At 38.5% G+C, this 23,708-nt stretch overlaps 2 protein-coding genes across 2 annotated transcripts; one reads left to right on the top strand and one right to left on the bottom strand.

The window, feature by feature from the left end:
- Positions 1-896: 896 nt before the first annotated feature.
- Positions 897-3,905, bottom strand: LOC125261354. Its single transcript, XM_048179930.1, has 3 exons — positions 3,862-3,905; positions 1,600-3,747; positions 897-1,436 (listed from the first exon to the last, which is right to left on the bottom strand). The coding sequence occupies exon 2, from the start codon at positions 3,661-3,663 to the stop codon at positions 1,795-1,797; it is 1,869 nt and encodes a 622-aa protein (XP_048035887.1). The 5' UTR covers positions 3,664-3,747; positions 3,862-3,905; the 3' UTR covers positions 897-1,436; positions 1,600-1,794.
- A 5,131-nt stretch (positions 3,906-9,036) lies between these two features.
- LOC125261348 (gastrula zinc finger protein XlCGF8.2DB-like) lies at positions 9,037-22,496 on the top strand. Its single transcript, XM_048179923.1, has 2 exons — positions 9,037-9,124; positions 18,379-22,496. Exons 1-2 carry the CDS (start codon positions 9,037-9,039, stop codon positions 19,425-19,427), a joined length of 1,137 nt encoding a protein of 378 aa, XP_048035880.1. The 3' UTR covers positions 19,428-22,496.
- The last annotated feature ends 1,212 nt before the right edge of the window (positions 22,497-23,708 follow it).

The raw sequence follows: 23,708 nt of genomic DNA, 5'->3' as shown, positions 1-23,708 counted from the left end.
AATTAGAAGTAATTGTAAATCAAGATACACAAAGACTAAGTCTTACCTTTTGTCATCGATGACCACGGTTGATGGTATCGCTGTTGGCTGCATTTCGGTATGATCATGACAGAACATGGTACAATCTATTGCCACTGTAAGGCTTGATTTTCCTGCTAAACGAAAACTGACATCAAGCATCCTGCAATAAAGCATACGACAACGCCTTGCCCCCACACATCTACAGTATGCACCCCCCCCCCCCCCCCCCCCCCACACACACACACACACACAGACACAAACTCTCCTTCCCCCTGCCTCAAGTCACTGAAAATTTATATTCTATGTATAATGTAATTTGTGTATTTATTGTTTTTCCCTTTTCATGTTTGGTATCATTTTAAAAGTCTGCGGTTGGTAAAGTGGTCTCAATTTCACAGCAGTCACTAGAATTATGAAGAAGATGGAAAACCAAGGAAAATTCTGTCCTCTTTTTGGGTGGTGTCTCTTCTCCTCTCCCCCAAAACAGGTGTTGGTGTAATAAACATTTACAATCCTTTTGTTCTGGTCCTGGTATAAAAGGTAAAGAGCAAAGCAGTCATGTGGGATCTTCTGCAGGCCCCCACAGAGATGGGTGAATGTCTGAGGACATTCACCCATCCCTGTGTATATATGCATTTCTTTGAGTAATTGATGTTATGCATTTATTATTTCTGAATTGGCTTCTAATTGTCTAATTGTAATGTAATTGGCATCATATATTTTTACTTGACAAATAAAAGGTTATATTTGGTTGATTCTGTATTATTCTTAAACCATTATTTCTAGTAGATCAAAGCGAAGGTATTACCTCAAATCTGTGTTCAGGATTGTTCATACGAAAGGTTTAATAGATGGAGCATGGGGCACGTCAATTAAGTCCATTTCGATTTCTGACAATCACTGCCTTAAATAAGTTGCAGTTTTCGTAAATATATCAAAACTATGCTTTTTGTTACGAGTAAGCAGAGCGCGACCGACTTAAAGGTAGATATTTACCCTGCATCCAATGTTTAAGGTCAGACTGACGAGTTTGTGTCCGGGAAGAGTGCTCAAATCGGCCGAAGTAACTCTTCTAAAGCGATACCGGGACTGCAGTGAACGAAATAATTGAAGATATAAGGTAATCAGAATAATCGAATATCTAAATTAATACATAACAAATGATTAATTTCTAATTGGAAACACAACCTAAGAGTAATAATCATTTGAAATTGGAGTCAGATTAAGCGAGTGAAATTAAGTGAACTTAATAGAGACGCTGAAAAGGCATACACGCGTTAACCTTCGCCCAGGCGTGTCGGAGTCCGTTTTTGGGCCGATGCGGGGTTCCTTACACCACAATCATAAAAGGAGGACTTCCATTTGTAAATTTGCACTGAGTGTATGTCCTTTTACCTGGACATAATGAGTCTTGCCTGTGAAAACAATTTTTGTTGTTGTTGTTGTTTTTTTAAACAGTTTTGTTTCAGATATTAATTTCACCACATTTATGTTGAAAGCAATTATTTAAAGTTTCTTAAACAATAAATAAATTATATTTTCTTTCAAATTGTAGAGCTAAATTTCAGTTTATATTACCTCAATTCTTTGCATGGAAATCTGTGACTTCTCCAACACCACTTTTCGATTGACTCTTGGAATTTTGAGAAGTCACTGCATCTGTAATAATAAATTAAATGATTAAATGAGAAATGTTGATACAGTGATGTAGACAGTACATTTGCAATTCATTAGACACTTTACAGGACAGCAATGGTGTCATCTGGGTACTCTTTAACTGGGTTGTCTTGTGGTACTGTGCAAGTACTGCAGATGGGATGTCATGAACTCGGCTTCGGTTCCATATAGATCCCACTGCTGCCATTTTTCACGGAAATATTTAGATGTTTCCCACAGCCAAGAAATTTTTCCCTGGGACCACTGTCGTAACAGGAAATGCTGATGCACCTTCAGTAATGCCTTGAAGCATTTATCAAGGGCCTGCTTGTTCTCAATAGCACTCAAAAGTGAAGGTCTGTTCTTCATAGCTAGAAAAATGAAATATAGCAGGTTGTCAGTTGTGCACGTGTTTGATAGTGCTATTGTTCTTCTTGCTATCTGTCCCCTCCCAGACCATAGAGGGGCAATGTAAATGCTTTCTAGGCCAGACATGTTTGATGGTGGGTTGTAGGATTTTGCTTTTTTTTTCTGTCTGCCTTTCTTCCATTTCTCCTCCTGGCTCAGGGGTAGTTCAGAGTTGCAGGTCTCAGTTTCATTTTCAATTACTCTCTTTTGGTGAGCTGCAGAAACACTCACACCACGCATTCTACCATATATGAATTTATACATAATTTGTACAAAATCTCCAGGTCTTCTGTGGAGTTTGTTTCTGAGAATAATTCTCTTTGTGGTTCGGAACCAATTTTCAACCTGAGAATTTGTATCTCTTGTTTTCCCTAGATGTTTTAACATAATGCCAGTCCATAATGGCAATGTTGCCAAGTATGGCTTCAAAATGTCAATCAAGGTTGGACAGTAATAGTGATTCACTTGAGCTGCCTCAGTGTCTTGTCCATTCTGTGCCTCCAGTAATGTTTTCTCAAATAGTTTAGCAAACGGGGAGTCATGAATGATTGTCTTTGGAGTTGTTTCTGGAATTAGGTCTTTCAGAGGGGTTTCACTCCAATCAGCATCAACATCAGCAAAGACAGTCTGGTTTTGTATTTTTGTCTGCAGTGCCTTCAGACCATCAAGTATGGACAAAGCATCTCTTTGAGTAAATACTGTGCACATGTCTTTCAACAAAGATTGGATTTCAGCCAGTGTGGTGGCATTTTGCACTAGTGCAAACAAATGCAGAAAAAAGGCTTTTGTTTCTTTGGTGCACTTAGCCTTTGCAATTTTGCTGCTCTGATTTGAATTGCCCATTAGCAGCTTTTCCTCATCTGCAGCTGCCAGTTTTTTAGTGTGTAAATGCATAGGTGTGTGTTCACCAAGCATCTGTTTGAGAGTTTCCCTCTCCAAGTTACTTGTGCACCTCCTTAAAAATGCTGTTCCCGAATGATCAATTGTTCCAGACACACTGACAGAAACTGATACTGTGGATTCATCTGTTGTTGGTTTCTTATATATGTAAAATTGGAAGGATGCACAACCATGGAACTTGCAATGCGCCTTTCCGTGCCAGAATGGTGACCACTGCTTTCTAGATGTTTCTGGCCTTACCCTGTTGTATTTAAATGACAAAACACAGTGCATTTTTTCACCTACTTTTTCAGAAATGATGTCTGTCCATCCTTGACTAAGATGCCTAAACCCTTGTCTTACATTAGGCTTTATCATTTCCCACTCCTCTCTTTTTAGTGTTATTGTAAACTGAGATTGGGAGGGATTGTGTTCAGGCTCATCACATTGTTTTGTTTGGCGAGTGTCTTCATTGTCATTTTTTTGTTTTGTTATGTCAATATTGTCTCGTCCTGTTTGTTCACAATCATTGTTCCTTAGTATAAATGACAGTTTAGTCTTTTTCAGTGTTGTTTTTTCTGTCTGTCGTGTTGTGCAGTTTGGACAGAGCCAGGGTGAAATAACAGCAATATCCTCAATGTCTTTACATCCAACACATGTTGGGTGAAACCAGTCTTTGCATTGACTGCACTGTGCCATGGGCTTTTCTGGGCTATTAGGCCATCTGCAGACACAATAAAGCTGCTCATCATTGTCATCACTGGAGCCAGTGGATGGTGGACCCTGTATTGTAATGTAAACATAGCATGCCATATCCAAAATTATTTTCAAATGTATTCATGAAGGATTTGATTTGATATTTAATTAAATGTACTTATATTTTCAATGTTCACTTACCTTTGCTTGTTTTGTGTTATCTTCAAATTCATCTCGTACTTCACTAGACTTTAAATTGGATACAACTTGACTAAATTCTTAAATGTCAATAAAAAGACAAGAAGTTTATGTTTAAGTAGTAGCACATACCTTTGTTTTGCTAAGCAATTTATTGAACTTAACCAACAAAGGACACACAGAACATGAAATTTGCCATGAATATTTTATCCTGAAAATTGTCTATAATTTCTTTGTAATGAATGAATGAATGAATAAATGAATGAATAATAATAAAAATAAACCTCATTTTCAGTGGTGCTTCCTACAGGATTTTTTTGTCCCTGTAAAATAAAGACAAAATGTAACATTTTAAATCATATTTTTAATCACCCTTTGATGAAATGTATTTATAAACTTTTTTTAAACGTAGTTTTAATTGCATTCATAATTCAGAGTTATTAAAAAGGGAGATGGTGTTTATGTGTTTTATTGTGTTTACCTGAATACGTTTTGCATTAATTAGGTGAAGTTTTCTTCTGTTATTTTTAGTGTTTGGCACAGAAAGAGATGCACACAACAGCCCGCAGAATGACTCATGCCTGTAATAGGACTCCTTTATACATTTGCCTTTAGACTCTAAATTTAAAATTTGCCTAGTTATAGTAGGTAAATGTATACATCGTACTGCCTGTAAAAAAAATACAAAATATATAAAACATTAATGTTCAGAGAACATATATCTGAATACACACACACACATACATATTTGTGTGAGTGTGTGTGATGCTATTAAGAATTACTTACGTTCCCAAAGACTTTGAACCTGTAACAATAAAAGCTATATTAGAAGATAGTACACACACACACACACACACATATATATATATATATATATATATATATTTATTTATTTATATTATTATTATTATTGCTGTATGTAGAATACATTTTACAATTTAGAATAAAACAATGAAGATAACTGTGATCAGCCAGATTGGTCAATTGTATCAAACTGAATTAAAGTTCACTGACCTGTAACGTGGTTCTGTCATCTTTAACGGGAAAATAGTAAGAATGTATCCTCTGCGATTATGGACTATGGTTACGGATTACATTTGAATGTAAGGTTATTAAAGGAAATCATCAGGTAAAATAAAGTCACGGTGAGACTATAAATAGTTAGGCAGCGATGATCCCATCTTCTTCTACTGTCATTCTTTAAAGAATGTTAATATTGTTGCTAAGAATTTGCCGGAAATGCACGTGTAATTAACTCAGATATGTGCAATTTAAGAAAATGTTACTGCTAATATAGGGAACCCTTTGGTGACCTCTACAGGCTGTGCTTATTTTGCACCATCTGAACAAACATAAAGCCTGCCTGTAGGTGGCGGTCATCTGCAGCTCATATTTCCATAATTCAGTGTAATTTCGTAATGTTGCACCCAATATTAACTTTTTACTGGTTTGGTATATAAAGTTACCTGCAGTACATGGGCAAGGTTCTGAGCTTCATATTTTCATAACAAACCATTAGAAATTGTTCTAATGTAGGACTGCATTAGAGAATTCATTTATCTTGCCCTATATGTGCTCCTTTTTGTGACAACTTGTGAAATCATAAAGTTATGACACCTTTAGTGGTTGGAATAACAAAATTATGACATGCCCAATGTGCTTTGTATGCACATAAAGTTGCTTTAGAGGGCATTTTCTCTGGGTCATTTTTCCAAAATAAAACATCAGAAAATGTTCTAATGCAGGATTTCGTTAGAGAGTGAATTACTGTTGCCCTCTACGTGCTCCTTTTTTTGAGAACCTTTGAAATAACAAAATTATGACATACCCAATATGCTTTGTCAGAATACAGTTGACTAGGGCACGTTTCTTCAACAGCACATCAGAAATTGCGGTAATACAAGATTTAATGCGAAAGTTAAATAATGTATATATCTCTTTAATCTTTTACAGTAATGGATAAATTCCAAGAAAGATCTAAAATGACAAAACCATTACATCACAGCTGCAAACAATATTTGCTTTTTCCATTCGAATACAGGGTATGTTGAAAAAGACATTGAGTAAGGCATAGAGCTTAAAGAAAAGAACTCTGCCTGAATTAGTCACATGCATCATTTATTGAAACAAACAATACATTTTTACAGAACTATATATTTTTACCGTTCAATGTTAACTGCTGTCTGAAGCATGCGATTTTTGGTGCAAAAATTCCTGTTCCTTTAAAAAAATACAACCAATAGCACTGAGGGGGAAGGGTTAACAACCACCCGACATTTTTAAGGTGGAACGGATAGTTCGGCGAATAAGGAGCTTGAGTCAGCCTCGTATGCTAATTTAAGTTCTGTTGCTTTTATGAAAATAAACATAATGAACAAGACACCCAAAGTACTTATTTATTTCCATTCGAAAGGCATGTGTATCAATCTTTTTTATTTTAATTACAGACATGTTTTTATGTATTTTTATAAATATGACCACAATCGCATAACACATGTCAGAGAGTTTAGTAATCACACATAATTTATACACATAAAATCATGATATTAAAGTTTTAAAATCAAACATTTTAAAAGAGATCAATACATCATGGTTGTTTAAACCAATGAGCATTAAGATGCGTCGTCATCAAGTCGTTTCCCATCGTGCTTTTGGTCAGCGCAGTCGGTGGAGAGCAACTGCGCTCGACTGCAGAATCCGATGAGGCCGCCTCGCACTCGCGAGAGGTTTTTGACACACGTCAGCATGACATCAGAGCAAGGCGGCCCACCCTCGGACACATTTCTAACCGGCATGCATCTTGCGGTGATCACCGGTGATCGGTTCTGCGCAGAATTTGCTCATCTCAAACAAACAAGCCTTATGGGTGGGCTGCCTTGCTCTGATGTCATGCCGACGTGTGTCAGAAACCTCTTGCAAGGGCGAGGCGGCCTCATCGGATTCTGCAGTCGAGCACAGTTGCTCTCCACCGACTGCGCTGACCAAAAGCACGATGGGAAACGACTTGCTGATGACACAGCTTAATGCTTATTGGTTTATACAACTGTACTGTTGAACATATGACATTATCGAGTCACATGCAAAGACTGCATGCATACACGTGAAGTAGTTTTGTGTATTATTCTACTAAATGTGCACACTTTCACTGCGTAATTTACTTGTATCATTTCATAGCCTATATATTGTTAACAAAAATCACACGAGAAGTGCAGTTTTTCCTCCACACACAACATAACAAATGTGATATTAGTTTAATACAAATTTAATAAACAAGAAGTTAATATTAAGTGACTTGCATTTTAGACACCATCTTGCCTACTTTTGCTCTATTTCACCGAGAACAATAGTTCAAAGCCAAGCCAGACAGAGATACCAGAGATTGTATATTATAGGAAGATAAGAGGGTCTGTATCTCTTACCATTGGAGAAAGCGTAACGGCTAACTTAATCATGTGCAGCACCTCTCAGCCTATCGTGTAATGGCAGTGACATCAGTCATCAGTGCCCGCCATTCGAAACTCCTTCCCTGTGCACCGCCACAGCTGGAATGTATTTAGTTACCACTTGTAGTACACTATAGGTTCAAATGTACTATAAGTGGTCTCTAAATAAATTTTTTAAATACAGAGATAGTATATTAAAATTACATTTTAGTTCATATTTCATGGTGTCTCAAAATAGCACAGTAGAGTACACTTAGATGCTCTTAAGATTATCTTAAGAAGTACTTAAGAAGAATTTTTAGTATATTAAGTACAAAATTAGTGCCGAAAATAGAGCACTTTATGTTCAGTCTGACAAGCAACAATCGTAAAGGACTATTATAAATCGCACAGTGTGCCCCTGCCTTAAGATAGTCAAAAGATTTAAGCAGCCATCCATATTCTGACTTGGTAAAAAGAAACAATTTTTTTCTTCAGGGAAATTTCAGCCTCGTGTCTGACGTTTAATTACACTTTTTTAAATAGCAAACTCTGGTAATAATAACATATAAAAAACGTGTAAATGATTATAATGAAATTAAGAACACGTGATGTTGCTGTTACGTTACTGGTAAGTCATGGAATGACCATTATATTACGAATAGAGTACGTATCTGGAACGTCCTTGGTTTTCTTAAGCGTTGATAGTGGTGCCATGGAAACGCATAATTCCCAGTCCAGGGAACAAAAGGACGTGAACAGCTCCGAAAATAACGTCACGTGTTGTCATTTCAAGATTCCGGTAAATACAAGGTGACGCGAATGCAGCTTTATATGCGACAAATAGGTCTGTTAAATTAAGACACAATTTTATTACGTGGTAGTGTGTCCCAAAACGTGCATACTATTCTGCTACCCACTCAAAAGTATGTACTTTTTCTTCACAAAAAGAGTACATACTTTTAGGGTGTAGTATAAGTAAGCGAATTGGGACGCAGCGCTAGATTTCTAAGCACTTCTGTGATTTTAGACAATGCTGTGTGTGAACAGGACTTTTATTTTGGAGTGATGACATGACGTCATAGGACTGCGCCGAACTCCTGCATCTGCTGTGATTCTGCTGAAGAAAGGTTTGTTTTAAGAATTTAAGCTGTTTTAATCGATAGAAACAGTTCAATGAATTATATATTTGTTTTTTTAACAAGCGATGTGAAATTAGTTAATTTACTATTTAATGTATTTATTTATCTAACTGTAATGAAGGATATTTGTGTGAGTAAAGCTCATCCACTGATGAGAAACAGTAAACTTGCGTCTCATTTCTCTCTCTTTATATCATAAATCAGTTTATCGAGAACACGAGTTCAGTCTCTGGGAGTAATGATGGAGAAACTGAACTTTTCAACTCTGAGTCAATTGAATCAAACACTAGAAATGATTCAGTGAATCACGACATGTGCTGCTCAAACAGTGAACATGAACGAGAACAACAAACACTAACAAACTAACTGATCATGTTTTCATTAGTGTAACGTTAATTATTTAATTAAATATCAAGTGTAGATCATAAATGCTTACATATAAAGTGTTTATTATAGTGTTAGTTTTCAGTGTTTTTGTCTAAACCATTAACTTAATTCTCTTCTTAAAGATGCCGTTTATTAAAGAGGAGGAGACTGAAGACATGAAGATTGAGTTTATTAAAGATGAGACTGAAGACATGAAGATTGAGTTTATTAAAGAGGAAAGTGAAGATATGAAGATAATTATTAAAGATGAGACTGAAGACATGAAGATTGAAGAAACATTCAGAGTGAAACATGAAGATACTGAGGAACAAACAGGTTGGTTTTATTCTCACAGCTGAACTCAGTTATTTGATCATTATTAAAATGTCCAGCTCTACAGATATAGAGAATATTTTGTGCAACATTAAACCCAACATCTACTTCTGAATAGAGAACAATGGAAAAGTAAAGAGGTTTTTCTGTTCATGCTCAAAAGTGCTGTACTACTATCATTTTAACATACTTGAACATAGTAATTGAACATTAAAGTAATAGTTCACCCAAAAATGAAAATTATCCCATGATTAACTCATCATCAAGCCGCCTTAGGTGTATATGACATTCTTCTTTCAGGTGAATACAATTATTGACCTTATTCTGAAAAAGACAATATTATGATTAAGGTGTTTACATGAGTTGCTTTTAGAATATTCCTTTCATGTTCCCGTTTTACATGTTATAGAACATAGATCGATTAATGGCGTCCCCATGGCCCGACGTCCTCTACAGAATTTCACATATCACCGCACAGTTCATCTTCGTTATGGTACTATACACAGTTTTGGGTGTTTCATTTTTAATTTTACGAAAATGGATACAGAGCCCCGCATATGAATGCAAGAAAAAATAAAAAAATTGTGTGCATGATTTACTAATTCGTTCACTTGATCATGTGCATGATTTATAAATTGAGGGAACAAATTAGTAAACCATGCGCACAATTTAGTAAATGGAGGGAATGAATTAGTAAATCGTTCGCACGATTTAGATTACTATTTATTTTCCCTCTCATGTGTGGGGCTCTGTAAATAGACAATGGTGGATACAAATTCTCCAGCAACAGGCCTCATACGCACTTTAATTTGGCAACATTTCATTCATGCCACCGCGACAAACTCGGAGGTACTAGATGAGAGATGAGGTGAGAGGAATTTGATTTGTGGCTTTTTGAAGCTTGCTCTCTGGTTTGCCATCAAACAGTTGACCACTGCTGTCTGTATTATGTGTCCTTTAGCAAAGTGCAGCGAAAACTCCCACATGACGTTAATAGTGTGATTATGTGTGTACATGTTTATAATGCACTCCAATAATGCGACTAAAGTAGGAATACTCCACCTGTCTTTATTCGATTTGTGTTTACTTCGAGTATGTCTTTAATTGGATTAAGGTTATCAAAAATAGCTGTTTACATTGGTAGTTTCTTAATCGGAGTATTGTCTTAATCGTGTTAATATTGGAATATTTTTGTCCATGTAAACATATTTAATGAAATATTTTTACCAAGCTTGACGCACTATATTGCCAAAAGTATTGGGACACTCTTCCAAATCATTGAATTCAGGTCTTCCAATCACGTTCATGGCCACAGGTGTATAAAATCAAGCACCTAGGCATGCAGACTGCTTCTGCAGACATTTGTGAAAGAATGGGTCGCTCTCAGGTGCTCAGTGAATTCAAGTGTGGTACCGTGATAGGTTGCCACCTGTGCAATAAGTCCATTCGTGAAATTTCCTCACTACTAAATGAAGAGTTTGGTTCCAAAACGCAATAACTCCATTTTGATTAATTTGAGTAAAAAGGTGTTTTCTTTACCAAGAAAGTGGCAAGGTGAAAACCACCATTTTCTGTTTCAAACTTTCACATAGCATCTTTTGGTTATAAAAACACTAAAAATTCAAATCTACATTTTGAAAGGTTTATTATAAAAACTGATTATTTTTTCCCCCAAAATGCAATAAATCCATGACGTGTTTTTTTTTTTTTTTTTTTTTTAATGCAATTAATTAATCAATCAATAAGTTGATTCACATAAATGACAGCGCCTGAACTTTATCAATAGTAATCTTATATACAGGCATTTTACTAAAAATACATTCAGTCGTCGCTCCTAAAATGAATTCAACGAGTCATATTGTTAATGTTATAAATTAATTATTTGTCATTACAGATTAAAGAGTATCTGGCGTCACCGCACAGTTAAAATAAACACATTTTCTGAGTACATTGGTATTAAAAACGGCTTTTAAAAACTGTTCATTTTTGTGAATTTTTACATTAATGTGGACCGCGACAGCAGGCATTGTTGTTCCTCCTGACTCGAGTGCCTCATCTTCTTAATCTCCTCACATAAATGATTACATTTCGATGTCTTGCGTTTCTTTCCCAGCGCAGAAACCACTACAGGTTCATCAATGCCATCAAAAGTATTAATTTTTCTGTTTTTGTTGATCACAAAGTACACAGCAGATAAGGAAAACTAGGATGCCACTTCTCATAAGCATTAATTTTTTTTTCCAAAGTTGCCAGCCAGTGATGAAGATTTTGTATGAATAGCTGAACATGAAATATGTCAAGAAAAATACTACAGCCTCTGCTTTTAATAAAAGTATCAAAACAAAACAAACATTTTAAACTACCTTTATGCAATCTTTTTAATAACACTTTAATGTGGTTTTGTTTCATTATTATTAGGGGCCAAGCACCGAAGGTGCGGAGGCACCTATTGTATCTGTTCTTTTTATTTTTATTTTCTTCTTCTTCTTCTTCCGCTCTTGAGTCTATGGCAGCCCATAGAACCGTATGGTAAAAAGTTGTGAAATTTGGCACACAGTTAGAGGACAGTCTGAACTGTGTCCATAGCAAATTTGGAGTCTCTAATTCAATCCCTCTAGCGCCACCAGCTGTCCAAAGTTGCACTCATGTTTATGTTAATAATTTTTGAACTGTAAGGGCTAGAAACAAAATGATTCCTTGACTCAAGACGAATCGCACCCTATTGCACCCTATGACGTCATTTTCCGTCATGAAAATTTTTCCGCCATTTTGAATTTTCTGAAAAACATACTTTTTTTTAACTCCTCCTAGGCCGTTACTCCGATTTTCACGAAAATGTATCCAGATCATCTTCAGACCATGCAGACAAAAAGTTATGGAATTCAAGTCGATTCCTCAAACCGTTTTCGAAAAACACGCAAACGAATTGTACGTAGTGCTTGCGAAAATAGACGCAAGGCTGTATCTCCGCAACGCTTTATTGTATTCAGACCAAACTTGGTACATGTCATCACAAGCATGACCTGAGGCACAATTCAGTGTTTCGGCGCAGCGCCACCTACTGGTGCGGAGATATGAAAAATGGCTATTTTTGCTTATAACTTCTGATGGATTTGTCCAAAAATCATAAATTTGGTCTCGTTAGATTCGGGGCATCATGTCAAGTCGAATGATATCCAATTTTCCATTATCGGCCATTTTGTCCGTTGGTCATTATGAATTATGTTTTAAAATGCTGTATTTTACGAGCGCATTAGTGTATCGTTACGGAAGTATGGGTCTTTGGCACCATGCCCTGACAATACTCAAAAAGTTTTGGCACAGCGCCACCTTGTGGTCAAGTTATAACAAAATTTACAAAAATGCTAATAACTTTTGACTATATTAACCGATTGTAATAAAACTGGTCTCAGTTGATTCCTTGGGTCATGCCGAGAACACAAATATCAAATTTGCCATAGTCAGCTGAACTGCCTGTCCGCCATATTATTTTTCTTTAAAAACTTACTTTTTGAACTCCTCATAGACCGTTGCTCCGATTTTCACCAAAATTGAACCGTATCATCTTCAGACCATACCGACAAAAAGTTATGGATATTAAGTCGACATGTCAAACCGTTTTTGTATCTGCTTGTTAAGTCGTGATGTAAGGAACGCCGTTTCCGGGTCCTAGCCCTCGACTCGTTTCACTAGAAAATGCCATCGACGGCCGTTTATGAGTGCTATTTATTCAAATTAAACATCAATCATTTTAAAAAGTTAAACATTTTAAATACTTACAGTCTACACAACAGTCTCCGTGCTTACAGCGTCACAGTTATTAATATTTTAACGATTTATAAAAGATTAATCATTGTCTGGCCATCTGGAATATCGGTATGGAGATAAAGGTTAAAATTATATATTTTTTGTAGTATTACGTGTGTATATTAGCACCATTTGTTGTTTTCTTGTGGTATGAGATAGGGTGTTTGGACCCGGAAGCGCTGCCGCGTGACGTCAGACTTAACAACCACATACCGGAGCAAAAAATTTGAGGCAGGATGCAAAAACAACTCTTGAAGTTGTATCTCCGCAGCACTTTATCGTATTCAGACCAAACTTTGTACATGTCATCACAAGCATGACCTGAGGCATCATGCAGTGTTTCGCCGCAGCACCACCTACTGGAGTGGAGATATGAAACATTGCCATTTTTTCTTATAACTTCTGATGGGTTTGACCAAAAATCATGAATTCGGGGCATCATGTCGAGTCGAATGATATCCAATTTTCCCATATCGGCCATTTTGGCCGTCAGCCATTTTGAATTTTGTGCTAAAACGCTGTATTTTATGAACAAATTAGCATATCGATACGAAACTCTGTATGGGTCATCAGGACAATGCCCTGAAGGAGCCTGAGTGGTTTCGGACCAGCGCCACCTTGAGGTCAAAAGTTATAACAAAATTTACAAAAATGTTAACTTTTTACTATATTAGCCGATTGTAATGAAACTGGTCTCAGTAGATTCCTTGGGTCATGCTGAGAACAGAGATATGAAAACCTACTTTTTCAAACTCCTCCTAGACCGTTGCTGCGATTTTCACCAAACTCGAACCTTATCATCTTCAGACCATTCCGACAAAAAGTTATGGATTTCAAGTCGATAACGTCAAACTGTTTTCATACACCGGAGCTACGAATTTGAGGCATGATGCAAAACCGACTCTTGAAGCTGTATCTCTGCAATGCTTTGACAGATTGACACAAAACTTTGCAAGTGTTATTGTCACCTCACTCAGGCCATACCACATTAATTTAGTGACAGCGCCACCTATTGGTCGAAAGTGAACCAGTAAATCCTCTTTTTTGGTCATTTTTCAGCTCTTTTGCCTAAAATGATCTTAATAGGTCTTTAATTGCTCACTGTTGCAGTTGGTCTCATGCTCACGGCCGTGCTGGCTGGCTTGTTGTGCCACTTTTGTGCTTGGCCCCGTAATTGCTGCTTGCAGCTATATTTCAGTTTTGTTATTGTTTTTTTTTAAGACGATTCAAGGACAGCCAATGCTTGATATCCCTAATGCATGCAGTAAGTGAGCCAGGCAGGGATTGCCTATCAGAGCTGGTGGTAAGATAGATTTGAATGTCATCAGCATATCAATGAAATTGAAGTCCATGCATGCGTATGGTGTCACCAAGTGGAGAAATATAAATGATAAACAGAAGTGGACCCAGAACTGAACCTTGAGGAACACCCTGTGAGACTGGAGCAATGGCAGATTTATACCCTTGTATGGTGATATAATATTTTCTGTTGCTGATGTAGGAAATGAGCCAGGAAAGAGATGAACCAGTGATACCAATATCAGAAAGGCGAGAGATTTCATGGCAGACTGTGTCAAATGCAGAGCTTAGATCGAGAAGAATCAGGATGTTTATTAACCCAGAATCCATAGACAGAAGAATGTCATTAACCACACGAAAAAGAGCAGTTTCAGTGCTATGTGAAGAGCAAAATCCTGACTGAAAAGATTCAAAAAGGCCATTAGCGTTTAAGTAAGATCTTAATTGTGAAGCCACAACTTTTTCAAGAACTTTACTTAAGAATGGTAAATTTGAGATTGGCCTGTAATTATTCAAGTTTAGATGGTCAAGGCCTGTATTTTAAGAATGGGGGTCACTGCAGCCAGTTTTAATTCTGCTGGAACAATGGCAGATGCTAAACTACAGTTTATCATATTTGTTATGAAAGGTTCAACCTCAGGAACACACATCTTAAGTAAAACAGTAGGTGTCAGATCAAACCGGCAGGATGTAGAATTAGACTTCACAATTAGATCACTTATGGACAGCAGAAGTAGTGAGAGTAAAAGCAGAGAGAGAGTTTAGAGTCAGCTGACATCTACAGTTCAGTCGATCAGTGTGACAGCAGGACCCCGAAAAATAGCAGGTAGGTCATCCACATCTTATTGAGTGAAAGTAGTCCAGAAACATATCCATATCCTGCGCCAGCGTTCTCAGGTAGGTGTATTTGATTAGGGATGAAACTTTATTCCAGAACCAAAGCTGCCCATCCCTGATCCATAGGATTGGACAGGGTATAGGGCAGGGGTGGCCAAATGTGGCCCGCGGATGAATTTCAAACGGCCCTTGTCTTTTAAAATATATTATATGTGGCCCGCCATGCATAATTTACAAATCATGCAGTTTCACAATGTCAACACACAGTGGCAGTACTAGATTTTACACCGGTGTCGATATTCTTTGAAAACAGCGACAACTTCATTGCAGATAAGGCACAACCGGCTTTGCATTCACAAAACTAGGTAGGATGAATGCATAGTTGTCTTTCCATTCTTCTTTGTATGCCCTATTTTCGCTGACAACTTTCCACTTTAGACTCTTTGATAGTGCCATTTTCTCTCACCAGCTAGCTTAACATCACTCTGCACACAACGTAATAGTGTAGGCTACCTCCAACACGCAAACAATTTGAAAATGCAGTTTAGTAGGCTACGTGAGGATGCTAAGGAATAATTCTGAGTGTTAAAGTAGGCTACGTCAAATAATTATTACAATAAGTTAGGATTCATTGTGTAACAAGCAAATTAACATGTTACACATTTATTATTCACAATATGGAAAGAGGAAATAGTTTGTTAGGAGCATGACTCAATCATGCCATTAATGGGCTTATTCAAGTTGTTTTTATCCATTCAGCTTTTTCCATGTGTGTTTTAGCAAGGGAGTCTGTGTTGCAACTTGGTGAATTAAAGGTCCCGTTTTTCGTGGTTTTTTGAAGCTTTGATTGTGTTTATAGTGTGCAATATAAATGTGTTATGTTTCGCGTGTAAAAAAACACAGTATTTTTCACATAATTTACTTATCTGAACCGCTGTTTCCACTGTCATAAAAACGGGCTGATGACTTCCTTGTTCTATGAAGTCCCTCCTTCAGAAATACGTAACGAGTTATTGGCCAGCGGTTCCTGTGTTGTGATGACACTCTGAGCGCACCGTGTCGGAAAATCACGCCTCTTACCATAACGTGGAGATGCATGCGCTCATGTTATTGTAAACATGTCTTTAATTTTACCCTTCAATTTGAGCCGGAATCAGACCTGGTGATTGGACTGCGGGATGAAAATAACAGCGTTTCGACGACATGGCGACAAACCATCTACAAACGCAACTCTTGTGTATTCCTGTGGGCGGAGGTTAGTCAAAAAACTGTTTTAGTGACGTCATTAAAGAAGGAAGTAGAGGGATTAGTCCAAACTGGCCGTTCATGTAGGCGACTTCTGTTAAATAAAATATCTCGCTTGGCATTGAACTTTGAGCTTTAAAATTTTACAGATTTTATTTATACTCTAACAACAACATTACACACAACTAAAGTTTGAAACATGGTCACGAAGACGGGACCTTTAAGATACTTGCCAGGTTATGCATCACTACTCTGCTTTATTAATTTATCCAGTGTAAAACCCAGACACTGACACACGTGGCTTTTTGTTAATGACTGTTCTACAGGATTTAACACAAAGTAACAGCTCAATACCAGTTACAAGAGACACTGTAACAGTCTGTCATGGGTAATAGTATAAATGTATGTATGTATATGTATATATATATATATATATATATATATATATATATATATATATATATATATATATATATATATATATATATATAATTAGGGGTATAACGAACAATTCACTCGTTTTCTCGATGCATCGATTACAACATGCATATGCATCGATCTTGAAACATGTTTTTTTGAATCGTTTATTTCGGTCAGTAATCGATGTAAAATGCAAAGAATCAGATTAATCGCGAATCTATAGCAATTCAGTGCTTTAAAATATTTAAACATTAAATTACTACATGTGCGGATTGATGGAGACATTGTGCGCCGTCATTTTGCGCCTTCCCTCACAGCTCTCCTTCACAGATGCTCGCGGCTGCACTCTTTGCCGCCTCTCAATGCGCTCTGTCCGTAGCCCACGTTTGAGCTCTCCTCAGGACGGCCACTGCTGTTCACATGAACATATGACAGGTCTCTATTAAGACAGCAATAGTCCTGAGTCAAACTGCTCAAGCCATTGATAAAGCTGCCAAGTCATTGCTCTGTCACTACTATTGAAATAAAACGCTTTTATTGCGTGGAAACGTCAGAAATGGGTCATTGACATTACCTGAGCAGTTTCAAGGCACGCATTTATTGCATGGATGGAGCAAACACATGATGTAAGTGTCTTCATGCATACGCACAGTTCAATGAATGATAAATGAAATTATGAACTTAATGTCGATAAACTGAATGTGCGAAGGAAACTGCTGAAATAACTTCAACGTTAGCAACACTGAAATAAGAGTGCACGGTTTATCAATCAGATGCGTGTTTATAGCAACAGTAGAAACCCAGTGCGTTTTCTTTCAGAATCACCATATGGAAAATGTTCCGTATAAAGAGGGCTTTTCTTACTATTCTGTGAAGAAAAGTTAATTTAGGATTAGTTGGGAAAGTGCTTGATAGTCTCTCCATGTAAGCATTAGTATATTTAATGTACCTGGAACACTTTAATAAGGTTGTGTAGCCATTAACACTATCCTTCACTATAGTTAACATGAACTAAGCCTAACAATACTTTTAAAGCCCTTTTAAAGTTTTGGCTTATGTAAATTTCCACAAATGCCAATTTTTATAGGCTATTAAAATAAAGTTATGTATCATCATTATGAACTAACATTAACAATGGACAAAAGGTTTTTTGTTTGTTTGTTTTTGCCCTTACTCTCTGACCTCCTGAAGGCCGCTGTGTAATTTGCACCCTGACTAAGACGCATCGAGGGAAGCATTTCAATAACCCTATGAATGCATATTAAAATGCAGAATCGAATCGAATTAATCTAATCACATCAAATTTTAATGTGAATCGTCTCGTCTCGAATCGTTCTGAATTTGCAAAAATTGTTCTTGAATCGAATCAAACAACTATGAATCGTGAATCAAATTGAATCGTTGTATACCCAAAGATTCACAGCCCTAATAATTTATATATATATATATATATATATATATATATATATATATATATATATATATATATATACAGCTATGGAAAAAATTAAGAGACCACTCCAAGTTCAGAAATCAATGTTAAGTGGTCTCTTAATTTTTTCCATAGCTGTATATAATGATCATAGATGTTGTTGGTTTTGATTGATGCTTTAAATGTCTAAATTGTTTTATTTCTGGTTTTGTCCTAGACCTGATGGCACTGAAAGAGGCGAGTCATGAACTTAATGAAAGGAAAGAGGAGAAAGAACATTACGATAAACATCATGATTTCATGATTGGAGAAAGATTGACACAGGCTAAAAAGTCTTCCTTACAAAAAAGAGCTCAAAAGACAAGAACTAAAAGTTATTTCACCTGCCAACAGTGTGGAAAGAGTTTTGACCAACATAGAAACCTTCAAGTCCACTTGAGAGTTCACACTAGAGAGAGCCCCTTCACTTGCCAACAGTGTGGAAAGAGTTTCACATGTGAAGGACACCTTAAAGTCCACATGAGAGTTCACACTGGAGAAAAGCCTTACACCTGCAAACAATGTGGAAAGAGTTTTACTGTAAAAGGAAACCTTAGAGCCCACATGAGAATTCACACTGGAGAAAAGCCTCACACCTGCAAACAATGTGGAAAGAGCTTCAGTCAAAATGTAAGCCTTAAAATTCACATGAGAATTCACACTGGAGAAAAGCCTCACACCTGCAAACAATGTGGAAAGAGTTTCAGTCAAAAAGGAAGCCTTAAAATCCACATGCGAATTCACACTAGAGAAAAGCCTCACACCTGTCAAGAGTGTGGAAAGAGTTTCACTGTAAAAGGAAGTCTTATAAACCACATGAGAACTCACACTAGAGAAAAGCCTTACACCTGTCAAGAGTGTGGACACAGTTTCATTGCAAAAGGAAATCTTATAGTCCACATGAGAATTCACACTGGAGAGAGTTCATTCACCTGTGAACAGTGTGGACAGAGTTTCACACAGAAAGGAAACCTTAAAGTCCACATGAGAACTCACACTGGAGAAAAGCCTTACACCTGCACTCTGTGCGGGAATGGCTTCACACAGGAACAAGGCCTTAGGAAACACATGAATATTCACACTGGAGAGAAGCTATTTACATGTGATCAGTGTGAAAAAAGTTTCAGATTTACAGGTGACCTTAAGTGCCATATGAGGATTCACTCGAAAGAGAACTCTTTTAGAAGTCGTCACTGTGGAAAGAGCAGAGGTGTAAAGAGTATCTGAAAACCACACTTGAGTAAAAGTACATATACCTGACAGCAAAAATGACTCCCATTACAAGTTAAAAGGGATATTCCAATACAACTTGAGTAAAAATCTTGAGCATCTGTTTTTTGATCTTAATTTTTTTTTCATCTGTATTTTACTCATGTTAAATGTAGGCTCAAAGACTAGTCCTCGACACCTGAGAGAAATGCCAGTAAAAATAAACAATTGATTTGATTCATGAGAAATGTTTATTTTCTAAAATTAAAATAAAACTGAACACCTCAACATTGCAATAAATCAAGGTTGACACAACAGGCACGATTCGTCAACAGAAAATACGTGTCCTCTACCCTCTTGATGGAGGTCAATGCAACTAGGAGTACTTTCTTAAGGGTCTTTCTTAAAGACTCCTCGTCCTCCCTGACCTTGCACAGAAGCTGTGTGAGTAGGCTCACTGGGGGAAATGCAAACTTGCATAGACCCCGGGGCTAGCTGTGAGCCAGTGCATCCGTGCCAAGAGTGCCCTTGGTCAGGGAGTAAAACAACTGGCAATGGGCTGTGTCCGGGGGGCAAACAGATCTATCTGAGCAGTCTAAACCACTGCCAAATCAGTTTGACCACCTGGGGATGGAATCTTCATTCTCCTGGAAGTGGAGGCTGCTGTGAGAGCTCGTCGGCTGCACTGTTGAGCGCACCTGGGATGTGAATGGTACAATACAACCTCAGATACTTCTGTCTCCAAAAGAGAAAATCGCGGGCAAGTTGTGACATGCGACGGGAGCATAGACCGTCCGGGTGGTTGATTTATGCAACAGTTGCAGTGCTGTCAGAACGGACCAGTACATTCTTGAGTTAACAGCTCTTTTTGTGAGGTTGTGGGCTGTATTCCTCTCCTTCAGGTCGCCCATCTCAGGTCCACCTGGCTCGGCTGCGGGCGGCGCACCGCATCCTGCTGTCTGCCGGGTGGAGGCTGCTGCTTTGCAGTCTTAACAGGGGCGGAGGACAGTGCATACAGGTGCCCTCGGTGATGAGCAGGCGGAGTTACTGCAGGGCAGGATGTGCTTAATAGCCTCTGTCTGCTTCTGCACAGTCAAGAGCTTTACCCAGCAGCACTCGACCATGCAGAAGCAGACATCAGCGAATAGGCCGACCTGTGATACGGGGGACTCCAGGAACTGATATTTATCGGTCTCCTTCATGTCTGCCAGTTTCAAAAGTGGCCTTTGCTTGACCAACTAAAAGTGTCATCACCTTAGTCACCTGGAGAGCGAGGTTGGTGGCGGTGCTCAGCTCCCCCAGAAGCTGTTTATCAAGACTATCCTGGGGCATTTCCATGAGCGTCTTGGCTTGATAGACCTGAAGCAGCGCCATGGCATGCAGGGCAGAGGCTGCCTGTCCACAGGTTCTGTAAGCTTTCTCCGTCAGGTTAAATGAGAATTTATAGGCCTGGGATGGGAGACACGGTTCACCCCTCCAGCCGGCGACTGTCGGACACAATTGCATTGCGACAGTGCGCTCAACTACGTACCCCTTAGCCGCCCCGCCATCCAAGGTGGTGAAGGCAGAGGAGGAACCAGACCGGGTTCGGACGCCATAAGGCATCTTCCATGATCTAGTCACCACCTTATGCACCTCCGGAAAGAAAGGTATCAGGGCGGGATGCTGAGGACCAGCGCAAGTCGCCCCGAGAAACCAATCGTCCTGCCAAGAGGTCTCAGGTCACGGTGGAGGGTTCCACTCAAGCCTGACTGTCGGCCCGGGCAGGCATAGCTGTCAGCTCTGGATCAGACTGGGTCCCAGAGGGAGGCAACGCAGCCGAGTCTTCCTCTCCAGAGGACTCTGGCTCACCTTCCTATGCCGTGATCGACATCTGTTCATCAACAGGTGCACCGAAGGAAACAACTGGTCACTCCACAGAGAGACCAGTGTGATCCTCCAGCAGCACCACTGGCTGCTGTGTGGGGTTTAGGGGCCCACGGAGAAGTTCTAGGCGGGCAAGCCCTAAAAGTAATCCTCAGGTCACCATGCCTACACACTGCACTTCCTGGCGTGAACTAGAAAAAAACAGCAGAATAGGGCATAGGGGAGGGGGCTCCCGCCCCCTGAGAACCAAGGAACGAGAATCTAGACCTCAACACTGAGATAGTCATATTCACACAATGCAAATATGAACTATCCACAAAAGCATGCTGAATGCCAAGGCATGTGATGCAGCGATTGTGACAGTCAGCAGGGAACAGGGAATGACTGCATCCAATAATGCACAGACAGAATGACATCTTGAAAAATAAGCAGTGTCCGTCTGTGAAACTATTTTAGAAGGGAAAAGATAGCTCTTTATGTTGTGCTGAAGCACACAGAGGATCAACTGCGGTGTGACTGAAGTACACACTGATCGCCTACAGTCAACACACACACAGAGAGGAACCGGCCCAAATCACAAACCAACCAAAACAAAAACGGCTTGCTGTGAAAACAGCAGATTAGAGCTCTGTAAAGCTCATGGGCGCCATTGTAAAGTGCTTTAACACACTTTACTTGTGTAGTGAATTTTGCCCCATTCACCGGTGACGTAGTGATTTTTGATCATGTGTCACTTAAGGTGTGGTTATGAGTGTATCAGATGACCCCTCCCTCCTTTGTAATATGGGGCACCAGTTAAGAATAATATCTTAACAATTTAAGAACACTCCAAAAGAGCTGTTCAATAATTCCGATTTAAAATGGAGGGAGTCGGTCAACTAGTAGAGTCTTTGATCATCAACACAAGGAAGACATAGTTATAATAAAATCAATGAAATTTATTAACAATAGACATGTAAGAGTAAATACCACAACGATTAATAATGAAATAATGAGTATGCACTTCTAAATGATAAAATAATAATCAAAGCAGAATATTGAATTAAATCAAAGAAACAAATAAATGAAGTGAACACAGAATGGATAAATGCAATGCTGTTGGACAATGTAGGATGGAAGAGAATCGTATGGGAATGCTTCTTATGGAAGCCACCTAATGGCCCTGGTAAAATGGTGATAAATAATTGCTTATTTATCATTCAACAAATAATATCCCTATTATTTGTACAAGCTGACCTCAAGTTAACTGTTATCTAAACAGGTTAGAAAAACATATGCTGCGTGTATAAACTAATGCCAAGGTCTCTAGAAAAGATGTTTGGTAAGTTTATATTTAAGTTCCACACAGTCGGGTGATCAATCCGGTAGCAGAGACGTCTTCCACTGATGATGCAGGTTGCGTGCAGTGGGAGGGCACGGAGTTGCGATCCAGTAGTCGTGCCACGCTGGGCTGGAGGATGCTGAACTTCGGTTGCGCCAAGAGGGTCCTTTAGGATGGACTGGGCAGCTGGGTCAGATGAATCTTCACAGGTTCCCTTGCAGGCTGGCTGTGTCGCTGAGGAGCCGTGTGGTACAGTCAATGTCTGCCAATGCAGAGGTTCTTTGCGGAATGGGCTGCGTTGCTGTAGGAGCCATAAGGTTCAGATGAAGTCCCTCAATGCTGGGGCCTTTTTTGCAGCTAGAGAGCAGCTGGAAGCAATGTAAAAGGTTTTGCTTGCGAAAGCTTCACCTTAACACTCTGAGGTCTGAAGGTATCGCCGGCGATACCACCGTGGTTTTTTCTTATCAGTGTGAAAGAGACTCAAAATACTCCGTCAATGTTGCACATACAATTAAGAGTTATACACCATTTTAATCTGTGGAATATCTTCTTTCATTTGTGTACACTCAGAGTAAAAACAAAATGTTGTGCTCTTTGTAAAATAAAGAAAACTAACATGATGCGTGATCTCTCGTCTCCCTCTGAACGAAGTCCAATCTGATAGTTCTCAGAAAATGAACTGTAACTTAGTGAATACTAATCACAGAAAAATTAAACTTATGTCTAAAAAAACGTTAAGATGTCAGGTTTTAAATCATGTAAGTCAAATCGAAAACAAACCTTCTGTGTTTATGTAATCTGTATGAAAAGAGAGCCATGTCAGAAGTCCGTGATTCAGCTCATTATCCGCTAATGCGGCCACGCCCACGGAGCGAGCGCTATTCAGACGCAAATTCAGAGGCAATACATGCATTAATCATCTCAATCGTGTATTTATTGTCTTCAAAAGTGTTTTGAATAGCCATATTTAGCGATCTCTTGCCTCTGTTAGTTCCTTGATTGTCACATGATATTCCTCTTCTTTTACTGAGGCATTTGTGGACAAAAGGGGCAGAGCGCCCTCCGGCTGCAAATGAATTAAAAACACAGCATCCAGCGCTCATAATGATGAC

Source organism: Megalobrama amblycephala, unplaced genomic scaffold (assembly GCF_018812025.1).
Source record: "Megalobrama amblycephala isolate DHTTF-2021 unplaced genomic scaffold, ASM1881202v1 scaffold400, whole genome shotgun sequence".
NCBI classification, from domain to species: Eukaryota; Metazoa; Chordata; class Actinopteri; order Cypriniformes; family Xenocyprididae; genus Megalobrama; species Megalobrama amblycephala.
This window is presented reverse-complemented; position numbering and strand designations above follow the sequence as displayed.

Excerpts from the sequence above, each read along its gene's own strand:
- LOC125261348 (XM_048179923.1), top strand. The coding sequence starts at position 9,037 with ATGAAGATAATTATTAAAGATGAGACTGAAGACATGAAGATTGAAGAA. Across the intron at positions 9,125-18,378 it reads AGATACTGAGGAACAAACAG|ACCTGATGGCACTGAAAGAG; the intron begins GTTGGTTTTATT and ends GTTTTGTCCTAG.
- LOC125261354 (XM_048179930.1), bottom strand. The coding sequence starts at position 3,663 with ATGGCACAGTGCAGTCAATGCAAAGACTGGTTTCACCCAACATGTGTT.